The sequence below is a fragment of the Triticum aestivum genome, chromosome 6B (genome assembly GCF_018294505.1).
Source record: "Triticum aestivum cultivar Chinese Spring chromosome 6B, IWGSC CS RefSeq v2.1, whole genome shotgun sequence".
Lineage (NCBI taxonomy): Eukaryota > Viridiplantae > Streptophyta > Magnoliopsida > Poales > Poaceae > Triticum > Triticum aestivum.
In genome coordinates, this window is record NC_057810.1 from 1,959,533 (window position 1) to 1,972,103 (window position 12,571).

The following is a 12,571-nucleotide window of genomic DNA, read 5'->3' on the forward strand; positions in this document are numbered from 1 at the left end:
CAAAACAGAACATTACTTCCATGCTTGTACAGCCAGGCCACGTGAGAGAGAGAATCATGCTGCAGGAATAAGCATAGGAAACCGAAAGATTAAAGAGCTTTGGAGAGGGAGAGAGAAAATTGCTTATCTGCTGCATGAGAGAGAGAGAGAGAGAGAGAGAGAGAGAGAGAGAGAGAGAGAGAGAGAGATTCGGCTACCAATCTCGTGCTTGATAGGGAATGCTTTTGAGGAACCAAAAGAGGGAAAGAAGAGAGCGGCCACAGTATAAACTTTAGTTGTGGTAACATTCAATCGACAATATCTTGTGCTGAGCACAAACCCCAATAAGGCTCGTGGACGGCTACAATAATGGTGTCGGTATATGGATTGAGACATCTTTTGGGATATCAGATCTCGACCATGACCAAGACAATTGTTTAAAATATTTCGCTTCTGGTGAGGCCGATGATCTTATCTGGGAATAATTAGTGATCAGATGGAGATGCATCAGGTAATTAAACTCTTGCTTGTAAGTAGCGCAGGCGCTTGGATCCAGATCGATATACTCCTAGTAATGTTTTGAGAAAGGAAGCAATATTAATCAACGCAGGGTTCATCATCAGCCGGCAGCAGCAAAGTAGAGGTCAAGGATGCCGAGATGGCTGAGAGCAGCAACAGCCGCAGCATCCCCATGATGGTGAGCATCATGGCGCCGTCCACAAGCACAAGGGCGGAGCAGCGTGTGCCCGTCGACCTTGTCCTCCTTCTCCACGCCCACGTACGCTACAAGGCACCGGACAAGTGGCAGGATCTGCTCATGGAGGCCGTGAGGGTGGTCATGGACAAGCTCGACGACAAGGACCGGCTCGCCGTCGTGCCGGGCGGTGGCGGGAGCAGCATATCCAAAGAGTCGCTCAAGTACACGGAGACCTTGCTGCCCATGTCCTCGGACAACAAGGCCTCCTGCTCCGACGCCGTCAGAACGGCGATCCAAAAATGCGACAACTCGCTGGTGAGAGCTCTGGAATCGGCCAACTCGGTACGTTACGTACGTGTTTCTTCTTTTTATATATTGATTGATGATGTAATCTGTGGGGTTTGGGAGTAAGAATGTTTCTAATTCTGGATTTCTAATGGTGTGGAGTGGTGTGGTGTGGTGTGGTGTGGATTTCTAATTCTGAATTGGTTGCAGATCTTGCATGGCCAGGGTGGTTACAGCAGTAACGAGAAAGAGAGGCGTGCGGGCTACATCATAGTCATCTCTAACAGCCAGGAGGACATGGCGTCCTTGGTCACCTGGAGGTTCCGGTCTGTGCTGGCCTTCGGATTCCGGGACGCGCGCAATGCTCGGACCATGGACGCCATCACCAGAAGCCGGGACTGCACTTACGCCATCTTGGACGACGACCGGGGCCGGGTCACCGAGGCCTTCGCCGGCACCGTCGACAGGATCATCTCCGGCGATGCAAACATGGCGGTTGAGGTGGAACTGCAGTACGTCGGCCACCAGGAGGTGGTTAGGACCAAGGTCGTGGCTCCTCACGTCAGCTACTTTGTCTCATACGACAAGAGGAAGATCTGGGCCAGCGCGCACCTCCCGGGCTCTGGCGCGGCCACCAGCTTCATCGTCGACCTGAGCCTGACCCCCGTCCCACCTGCTGAAGTCGACCTGTCGGGGCTGGTCACCGTTCGTGCCAAGTACGGCCATGCACCGGATGACACGCTCGAGAGGCAGCAGGCGCTCACCGTGAACCTCAAGGGCGGATGCGGATCAAAAGAGGTGGCGGCGGAGATGATACGGATCAAGGCCATTGAGATGGTCGACGAAATCACCAAAGACGACGAGACTGACCCGGAGAAGCTCCACGCGCTCGCCGACAAGCTTTCCGAACGGTGGACCGACCTCAGCAGGTCCCTCGGCGACATCATGTCCATGCTCGACGCGGAGATGAGAGAGATGGAGATAAGGCTGTACAACAACTACTTGTGGCTGGAGTACATGCTCTCGTGGAGGTCACACCAATGGTGGCAGCTGCCTCTGCCGCGAATGTTCATGGAGGATCCTTTCGTGCGGCTGACAGTCGTCTCTGCCAAGGTGGACGACGCTTCTACTTGTACCACGCACCGGCGACCGGTTCTGCTGCGCATCGTGGCGCCAGAGGCGGGGTTGGCCAAGGCGAAGCGCCATCCCGTTCACCTGGTCGCCGTGCTGGACGTCAGGGATGAAGCTGGTGATGGAACCAATGACAAGGCCAAGGAGAGAAGGATGGAGCAGCTGACGGAGGCCATGATGCTGGTCATGGACAAGCTTAGCCACAAGGACCGCCTCGCCATCATACCGGTGCAATCTCATTCTTCGCCACATCCACATGCACATGTATCTGGCTTCTTTTTTTTTTTTTGAAAGGATGTATCTGGCTTCTTGGAGATGTCTGAAGAAGGGCGGAGTGAGACCTCCGCCAAGCTGCAGTGCCTCGTCGACCAAGTCCTTCACCACACGGCATCAGCTAACAACAAGGCCCCGGAACAGCAGGTCCGTATCATTTGGCTCATGGCTCCCACAGTTTCATAACTCAGACAAGATAAATATTTGACTTAGATGTGCAATATTTATGGCACATTTAGACGTGCTTTAGTAAAACTGTAAATATTTAGCCTCAATTAAAATTACAGTTGGAATTCTTCCAACTCTTTTTTTTGTTAAAAAACAGAGAAATTAGCTTCAAAGTGCTCTGCACTTTATTGTGAACTCAGTGCAGTATTTTGTACAAAAGGTTGGAAAATTCTTATTTCTTTTTGTAGTAGTTGTTCACAAAACTTTATTTTGATTTCTCCTATATAAAATTAAAATGTTCTATTTACTATATCTTCCAAAAGTTACAAATATTCAATTGGGGAGTATCTATTTCCAAGAGATTACGGCGTTTCTCTGATTATCCATGCTTAGCCCCGTGCAGTGCAGCTGCGAGCTCAGCTGGTGCGCGCAAGATTATTGCGACATGCCCAATGAATATTGCACGATAAATGACCTTGGAATTGAAACATCACTCATGCCATAGATCATGGGTGCAGTAATTTGGCTCTTAACCAAAAAACAAGTTCTTTACCAATACTCCCTTTGTTCATAAATATAAGTCTTTTAAACATTTTAAATGGACTACAACATACAGATGTATGTAACATATTTTAGAGTGGAGATTCACTCATTTTGCTCCGTATTTAGTCACTTGTTGAAATCTCTAAAAAGGCTTATATTTAGAAACGGAGGGAGTCGTTCCTTGGTCCGCTTGCCAATTCGGACACCTCACTTCCCCTTTAAATCCGTGAGGAACGGAGGAAAACATCATCATCATCACATTTGGTTCGACTTAGGCTGGTCATAGTGGGAATAACATAGGTAGTAACATAGATGTCACATAAGCAGAAAGTTTTGTGCGATGACACCGAGGTACGGAACACCGGGTGGCACCTATTGGACGGCCGCATGCGTCCAGTAGTTGAGCTTCCGCTAAAGGGGAGGGCAAACTGACCGGCCTAATTGGGGAATCTAACGAAGAATAAAAGACACGAGCGGGAGTCAAACTGACAACAGATGATGGACAACATGCAGCGGTAAAGCTAAAGTACTAACTACAACAACAAATCCTTCTTTTTCAAAAAATTTAACATTTCCTGGAAAAAGATGTGAAGAATGTTTGTAAATGGTGGGAAATAATCAAAATTCTAATAACATTTTCGAACAGGAGAACCAATTTCAAAAACAAAAATTGCTTTCCAAAATGTGAACATTTTTCTGAAATTGTGAAGAAATTCTGAATTCCAAATTGTTTTCTTAACTGTTAACAAAATTTAAAAATGTGATTTTCAAATACGCAGTGATCATTTTTCAAAATATACTTTGAACGTTATTTCAAATGCACTCTGTAAAATTGCTATAGTGAACATGTTTTTCGATGTAGGAACATTTTTCTTTCATACTATTAAATTCTTTTGAATTCGTGAAAAATTGAAAGCGACGCACATTTTTGTAAAACACGATGAACGTTTCTCAGAGAACATAATGAATTTTTTAAAATAAACTTATTGAACATCTTTATAATATAGAATCAACATTTTTATTACCGTAGCGAACATATTTATTATATGTGAGGAACATTTTTTAACTACACGATGATCATTTTTGCAATATACATGAAATTGTTTTGGTTAGAAATAATTTGCTTTATACGATGAACATTTATTTATACATAGTGAACCTTCTTTCAATCTACGTTGAACATTTTTTTTCAATAAGGTGGTGAAAACATGATCAAAATTAGAAAAGGTAATTTTTTTAGAAACGTGAACAAGTTTGAAATTTGAAATATTTTTTGAAAAATTAATAATTAATCGAAGTTCTTAATTTTATTAAACATTAAAAATTTAAGAAAAAATAGAAGAAAAGAAAAGAATTCAATAAGCAGAAAACCCGGAAAGAGATAGCAAAAAAAAGATGAAACAAACAAAACAGGACAGAAATGTTCAGAGAACCTTCTCAAAGGGAGAGCAACTAGTTGACGAGCGCTCTTTCAGGAGCCTCACAATGATCAACACCACTTGGCCCGCTGTCAGCCACCGCCACATGTCGCGCTCTGTTCGCTCCCTTCGGATTTTGTTTGTTTTATTTTTCCGACGAGTTTTTTGCTTTTTAAACCTTTTTTTCTTTTTGGTTTTCCACGGGTCTTCTTTAGCTTTTGGACCAAAACAAATTCGACTTTTTTTGCGCGAAAAAATAATGTGCTTCCGCGAGAGGCACATCCATGCCTCTTGGAAACGGAAATAAAAGTGTTTACATTTTTTTCCTAACACGACAGGCAAGGTTTTGCTTCCGCGAGAAGCACAACTGTGCTTTAGCGAGAGGCACAGCTCGAAACAGAAAAAAAAAACATGTTTTTTGTATTATTTTTCTTCTGCGAGAGGCATGGTTTTGCTTTCGCGAGAGGCACGGCCGTGCCTCTCGGAAATAAAAAAACAGTTTCCTGTTTTTTTTGCTTCCGCGAGAGGCACGGTTTTACTTCTGCGAGAGCCACGGTTGTGATTTCGCGAGAGGTATGGCCGTGCCTTTTTCGGAAAGGAAAAAAATTGTGCGCATTGGTTCAGTTTTTTTGTCCGCTTTTTATCGACCAGCTTTTTCACAATTTTTTTTGTCAAAACCTATCAACATGGGACCTAGTTTTGAAGATCTCGACACGAGGAATCCAATGATGAAAACGGTTCGAAATTTGGACGCACGATTTAAGAGATAAAATATTTTAAATAAAAAAATTTGTGAAAAAAGGAAAAATTCGCAGGTTGTGACAAGAGGCGCACATGCAGCGCGCCACTTGTCACAACCTGAAAAGATGGGACTGATCTTTGCAAGTAGTGCTCCTCAATTGATGATTTCGTCTAAAAGGTCCCCTAAACCGGGGAGCAACTAATTAACGAGCGCTCCTTCGGGAGCCTCGCAACGATCAGCGTCACTTGGCGCGCTCATAGCCATTCGCCACGGGTCGTGCTCTGGGCGCTCCCTTCGGATTTTATTTTTTTATTTTTACGCACGCGTTTTCGGCTTTTTAAACTGTTTTTTTTTCGGTTTTTTTGACGTTTTTGTTTTCTACCGGTCTTCCTTAAATTTCGACCAATTTTTTTTTTCAAAAAAAATTAATTTTTTTCCGCAAAAAATGCAATTTGTTTTCCCGAGAGTCACGGTTTTGTTTTCGCGAGAGGCACGGTTGTGCTTTCGCGAGAGGCACGGGCATGCCTCTTTCGGAAAGGGAAAAACGCATTTTCTGTTTTTTTTTCTTTCGCGAGAGGCACGGTTTTGCTTCCGCAAGAGGCACGGTTGTGCTTTCTCGAGAGGCACGGGCGTGCCTCTTTCGGAAAGGAAAAAAATGCGATTTTTGCTTTTGTTTTCTTTCGCGAGAGGCACAGTTTTGCTTCCGCGAGAGGCATGGTTGTGCTTTTCGCGAGAGGCACGGCCGTGCCTCTTTCGCAAAGGGACAAAAACGCGGTTTCTGTTTTTTTCTTTCGCGAGAGGCACGGTTTTGCTTCCGCAAGAGGCACGGTTGTGCTTTCGCGAGAGGAACGGGCGTGCCTCTTTCGGTTTTCTTCCGCGAGAGGCACTGTTTTGCTTCCGCGAGAGGCACGGTTGTGATTTCGTCAGAGGCATGGGCGTGCCTCTTTCAAACAGGGAAAAAACCCGTGTTTCCGGTTCGGTTTTTTTGTCAGGTTTTTTCGTCCTGTTTTTTCGTGAAAAAAAAGTTCGTCAAAACTTATCAACATGGAATCTAGTTTTGAAGATCTCGACGCGAGGAATCCAATGACGAAAGCGGTTCGAGATTTGGACGCACGGTTTACGAGATAAAATGTTTTGAATAAACGGATCTACGAAAAAAAGGAACAACTCCCAGGTTGCGACAAGTGGCGGACATGTAGCGCACCTCCGCCACTTGTCGCAACTTGGTGGAGTTGGAGTGATCTTCGCAAGGAGTACTCCTTAATTAGTGATTTCACCTAAACCGAGTGGTTGCTCGGAGTGGGCCGGGCCATGTAGCGTCTCTTGATCGCTTCGGTTCAGCCAAGCTGCGACAATCGGATGCACACTAGCGGCAAATAGGACCTGCCGCAGAACTCGACTTATAAGGGCAGTGGCGTTCTCTCCTAACAACACACAAGCTTACTACATTTCGTTTATTGAAAGCTATATAAACTAACTCTAATTAATATACGAATGAAATATTGCAAGTTCATAAAATATATATTTTTAATATTTATTCATTTTAATATTGAGGCAACCTTATCTTAATTATTTCTTCAAGAGATAGTTAATCATATTAACTAGTGGATGACAAATTATGTACAATTGACACGCATTGGTTTATAAAAAAATAGAGAATCGAAGTTCATTTTTTTCTCATGTTGAGTGCTTGCATACCATTCGTTTATATACCGTATAAATTCATCAAATGGGTGTAATTCATTACTGCCAAGTGGGTTAGCAATTCAGAAGGTTACAAGCTGTAGAGTATTAGAAAGAAAAAAAACTGTTGAAATAAATATTAATGTTTTGAGTATTTGTTTGTTAAGATGCCATCAACAGTATCCGTACATATATTTCGAAAAAACTTGTCCATCAACAGATGCCATCAACAGTATCCATAACATTTCCCCAATTCAGACCTCGCACTACAGGCATCAGTTCAAGAAGTCCATGGAGCATGTAAGGAGGTGGCTCTACATCCCCTCGGTCAGCGAGTCCATTCTCACCTTGCCATCCGCCGGTACTCAATGCAGAGCCTTCACGGGTGGCAGCACAGGGGTGTGGAAGGCATTGGTGGATGCGGTAAAGGTAAATTCAATGGGCATTTTTAGCACACTTTTCTTACATCTGAAACATATCGTGTTTGCCATTTCTTCAGTAAAAGGTTTTGTTAATTCTTTGCAAAACTTATCCAGATATATATGCCACACGGCTCGAGTAGAATGATTATTTTCCATAATTTCCACAAAGCCATAATGACCAACACGAAGCCGCTCCCACACCAGAGCCGGCTTAATCTTGTGGATGACAGTAGATAAGTATTTGTGCACTAGCCCCTAAGAGCAACTCTAGCAGACCCCGCAAAAGTTCCGGGAGTATGCGGGCTCGGGCCAATTTTCCGTCTAGAACAGAGCCCGCATACTCGCCCAGCCCGCAAATTTTTTTGCCGCAGCCCGCAAACCGCATGCCCCGAGCACTATAAGTGTGGTTCCGCGACCCTTTTGCGGGTCCAACCCTATACCCCCGCCGCCGCGAGCCACTCGATTCCCCGTTCCCCTCTCCCAATTTCATGCCGCCGGCGACCCTCCGCCCCGCCTCCAGCCGTCATGTGGGGGCGAATGTGGAGCTCCGGACGCGGCTCCGGCAGCAGATCCGGCCGTGAGAGGGAATCGGAGCGCGAGCGGCGCGTCCGGTCCGACGGCGCGAGGAAGCGCGGCGCCCGGAAGTGGACCAACCACAGGCTTTCGCCGCCGGCGAGCTTCGACCGCCGCGAGATGGAGGAGTATGACCTCCGGCGGACGTCATTCGCCTCCGCGAGTTCTTCGTACACCAGATCCTCCTCCTCCTCCGCCGCGGGCTTCCTCCCCGTGAAGAGGGAGTGGTCGAACGAGGAGGAGGAGCCGGAGCCGCCAGCGCCGTTCGCCTTCGGCCCGGTGAAGGAGGAGCCCGAGGAGCCCACTCCGCTCGGCCGCCGCGGAGTCGTCGGGCCCGAGGAGTACGTCGCGGACTTCGACGCCGTCACCGCCGCCATCGCCAAGCGGAGCGTGCGCGAGGAGGAGGAGCGCCGGCGCCACGCCGGGAGCTCGAAGCCCTCAAGTGGCGCCAGGCGGTCGCCGCCAACGAGAAGGCTGATGAGTGGCGCCGCATCCACGCGGAGCAGGCGGAGAAGTACATCGATCTGTGCAGCTCCGGCGAGGAGGATTGAGCGTCCCACTCCTCCACGGCGTCGTCCAGTTTGCCGCGACCTCGCCGCCGTTAGATCCGACCCCCTAGTACTAGTTTAATGTAGTATGTAGTATAGTTATGCTTGTAGTTTATTGATCATGTGATGAACTATGTAGTGACGAATCCACGAGCTTGTCAACAAAAGCCTGGAGGAAAGAGTTTTCCCTAGTCAACGATGGAAGGGGACGATACATATGGGCAACTATAACGTCCAAATTAAAAAATGATTTTTTTCCAACCATTTAGCTTTTGAAAACTATATTTGGGACCTGTCCGGAATGATGAAGTTTCCATAACACAAGATGCCTAGTTACACCCGCATAAGGCCCACCCAAAAATATGAGTCATATAGTCTCCAGTCCACTTGGGAGAGTTGTTTAGACCCCATTTACTGAAGAGTAGCTCTTCCCATCGTCCTTCCTCATTTAGAAACTCGAATAGCCATTTACGTACAAGCTTGTTATTTTTTAAATTGCAAATCTTGATGTACTTATTTTCCCTAATCCTTAGGATGAGAAAGCCAATTTTCTACTTAGCCACGTGGCCTTTCTTTTATTACGATCTATCACTTTGTAAATGGAAGTGATTTGAAATTGGGAAGCCTCCCCATGACCCATGGCTCGATTTTGAAGGAGAGACTATGTGGGAATTAGTTAATGAGTAGAAGGTAATTTGAGTAACTTAGTTAGTAACCGTAACATCACGTGTCCCAATACAATATGTGTCTATAACCTATAAATACAGCTTTCCATGACCCCACAGTAATATTACTATCTACTATGAAGGTAATAACATAGCATAGGGTCACATGTATGTTACTAGTGTAAGTTACTCTCCAATATGGCTAGTCTAATGTGTTTTTAAAAACTATGTTTGCTCGCAAAAACATGTTACTTTATGTGACGGAGGGAGTAGATGATATGACAGAAATGGATGTATCTAGACGTATTTTAGTTCTAGATACATCCACTTTTATCCATTTCAGTGACAAGTAATATATATAGTAACGCTAAACTAAGCGTGAGTGTATCATGTTTTAGTACCATGTCGTATAGTATGATGTTTTAGGTATATACTATTTTATCATTCCAACTATGTTCATATACTATGGCTAAGATTTTCATAAGCGGGGTATATAAGAAAATTGCATTTCAATCCATACTTTTTTATATTTATAAAATACCTTCCTATTTTTACGTATAAAACAATGTAATTAAAAGAAGACATACCACCTTGAAAGGTGTAGATATACTATATAATATTATTATATACTATATATGTTGCTTACATACTCTCCGGTTTGATCCATACTATATACAACAAACATAACTCATACGAGTGTAACTACCACCAGGTGGTGGGAAACATTTGTTATATCATAAACTAGTATCATGCATGTGCATGATACTACCAATTGTGAGAGGGATACAGTATCATAGCTTTTAATTCGTGAAAACACTTATTTCATTGATCCAATGCAATCATCTTTCTATGGATTCCAAAAAATAATAAATGATATTTTCTAAAATACAACCCTATGATGCCATTGCTAGGAAATATGTGGCTCGTGTTTTTAGGCGGCCACGTGACAGTATATATACATGTACATGGGTGATATAATATGCAGAAAAGCCCTTACAGAACATGTTGTATAGGTGACATGTCTGGAAGCAACCATCGATCTAAACAGAAAAAGGATGAGGACATGTCACCTATAGCAACATGTGATATCTCTCGTAGGGTGTGGAGGTCTTTGAAAATAGCGTTGCCCAAGAAGGAGGCATTTCTACCTAGACCAGTATGCAGAGGTGAGTGATTTAGAATTTAGTCCTTCCAAGGTAGCATAGGTGAGTGAAGAAATTTGAAAGAAAATTTTAACATAAGGAAAAACATTCGTGTAGTGCATGGGTTAGTATCTTAGATGACTCAAGAAAGAGAAGATACTAACCCATGACTGTTTTTATGACATATAGTAGCACAAAATTTGTGATGATATGGTAGCTTGATGTGATACTAGAATCTTCTCTTTCTTCTATTAACACTATGTCATGTTATTATTACTGATTGGCATTGCATGGAGAGCTGCATGATACCCTCGCTACGGATGATCTTACTGTGCATTAGAGAGGTGTAGTTTATTCGACACCCCAGAAACACTACACAGAAAATATAATATTTTTCTGTAAAAATGTAGTAAAATACAAGCTTGGATAGTACACAAATACGGCAGCCCCGGTGCATGTAGCTCCCGCTTGCGCAGGGTCCGGGGAAGGGTCCGACGACTTTGGGTCTATTGTACGCAGCCTTTCCCTAAATTTCTGCAGGAGGCTGTTTCCAGAGCTTGAACCCGTGACCTCTTGGTCACAAGGCAGCAGCTTTACCACTGCGACAAGTCTCCCCTTCACCCATCGAGAGAGAGGTCTTATGAAAAAAATGCCCTTAATTCATTTGTCTCTCTGTGCATGCACGGGCTGGTGTAGATATTGGACGATCGGGAAGAAACAGAGAAAGACCACCCGGGCTTTATCATGGTCATCTCCAACAGCGGCGACGAGTCGATTCCCCGCTGGCAGGAATCTTTGAAGCCCAAGTATATCACACACGCCTTCAGCTGCCACAACAGCGACGCGCGTACCACCAGGGACATGCACTACCTCGCCAGCAGTTCCCGCGGCATCTACGCCAGCCTCCACGACCACCGCAACCAGCTAACCGAGGCCTTCACGGCCTGCATTAAGAGAATCACCTCCACCATTGGCGTCCAGACAACGATTGAAATCAAGTGCACCCACCCCAGCGTTTCGTTGTGTACCACTGAGTCTGGTGAGTTGGGGCCTCGTATCGGTGAAGACGGCAGGTCTGTCTCCATAAAGGTGGATAACCTTTACGCCGGCACGGCAAAGAACTTCATGTTCAACATGGAGAACGCTTGCGACAACCTGTCCGATCTCCTCGACGTTAAATTCACATGGGGAGGCAAGGTGGACGATCAAGTGGTCATTGTCAACAACGGGAGTGATGGATCTGCGGAGGTAATGGAGGATATCGCGCGCGCTGAGACAGGCAAAATCATATGCGAGATTACTGATCCAAATTACGATATGGCGGCGGACAAGTTGCACAAGTGCCTCAAGCAGGCTTCCATGAAGGCACAAGCTTCTGGCGATGCTCCCCTCGCAGGGGAGATGGAGAAGATGGCGGCCATCCTGCACAGGAAGATGAGGAGCCAATATCCGGATGCCGTTGATCCGAGTTACGTTAAAAAACTTCTAGAGGACAGGCTGTCCAACATGCTCTCGTGGTTGTCTTTTCAAGCCTTGTCTGAACAGCCACCCAGGATACCATGGCGCAGTTCTTTTCAGCCGGAGCTTCTCCAGAATTACCCACACAAGAAACAGGAGTGAAGAAGAAGCCTCGGACAAACTGCAGTTCAGTTCTTTTCTGTTTCTGTTGTGTGAGCTTGATGTCTAATTTATGTGATGAAAAGGCTAAAATGCCTGGTACTGAAATTTTGTGCTCACCTAACGGACATTGAGTTATTCTGTACTGTTTTTGCCATGGATATGAGCACAAAGAAAATTTCCGATCATCACAAAGTGCGTCCCGGCCTCCTTGATCTTGTACGCCAGGCACCTTGTTGAGCTATACGAGCGACGCACATGGTGAAGCATTACGGTGTCGCGACCGATGTGGAGGTGGAGGAGCTGGGCTGGGTCAGTGTCACGTTGGATTGACGCCCGTCTGGTCTGAAACATACAATACTCACTATGAGACTTTTTACGGTACATCATACTACTCGTTATAACGGGTAGTATTAAGTTAATCCAACGATCAACATGAGTCCATCAGATTTTCTATTAGGGATAGAGTTGTCTTTTCCCAGGTTCAACAATAACGATTCATCTAATTAATTAAAATACGTTTCATCTAATTAATCACAGCCGATGCCTCTGCAGGCCACCGTCCCCAATATCAGCCAGCCCAACGCCGGCAATAATCACCGGACACAGCCTGCAGTCGCCACGCGCAGATCAAATTAAAATATGTTTCCTGACTGTGCCTGTAGACCGCGGCCTTCAAGAACTC

At 45.3% G+C, this 12,571-nt stretch overlaps 1 protein-coding gene across 2 annotated transcripts; it reads left to right on the forward strand.

Moving 5' to 3' along the window:
• The first annotated feature begins 270 nt into the window (after nt 1–270).
• On the forward strand, nt 271–12,071 carry LOC123135345 (uncharacterized). Of its 2 annotated transcripts, none has more exons than XM_044554372.1 (6): nt 271–490; nt 590–1,018; nt 1,172–2,356; nt 2,390–2,512; nt 7,178–7,348; nt 10,966–12,071. In XM_044554372.1, the coding sequence occupies exons 1-6, from the start codon at nt 476–478 to the stop codon at nt 11,887–11,889; spliced, it is 2,847 nt and encodes a 948-aa protein (XP_044410307.1). In that variant the 5' UTR covers nt 271–475; the 3' UTR covers nt 11,890–12,071. The 2 variants fall into 2 exon arrangements, with proteins under 2 accessions (XP_044410307.1, XP_044410308.1); XM_044554373.1 differs by having other exon boundaries at nt 590–991.
• The last annotated feature ends 500 nt before the right edge of the window (nt 12,072–12,571 follow it).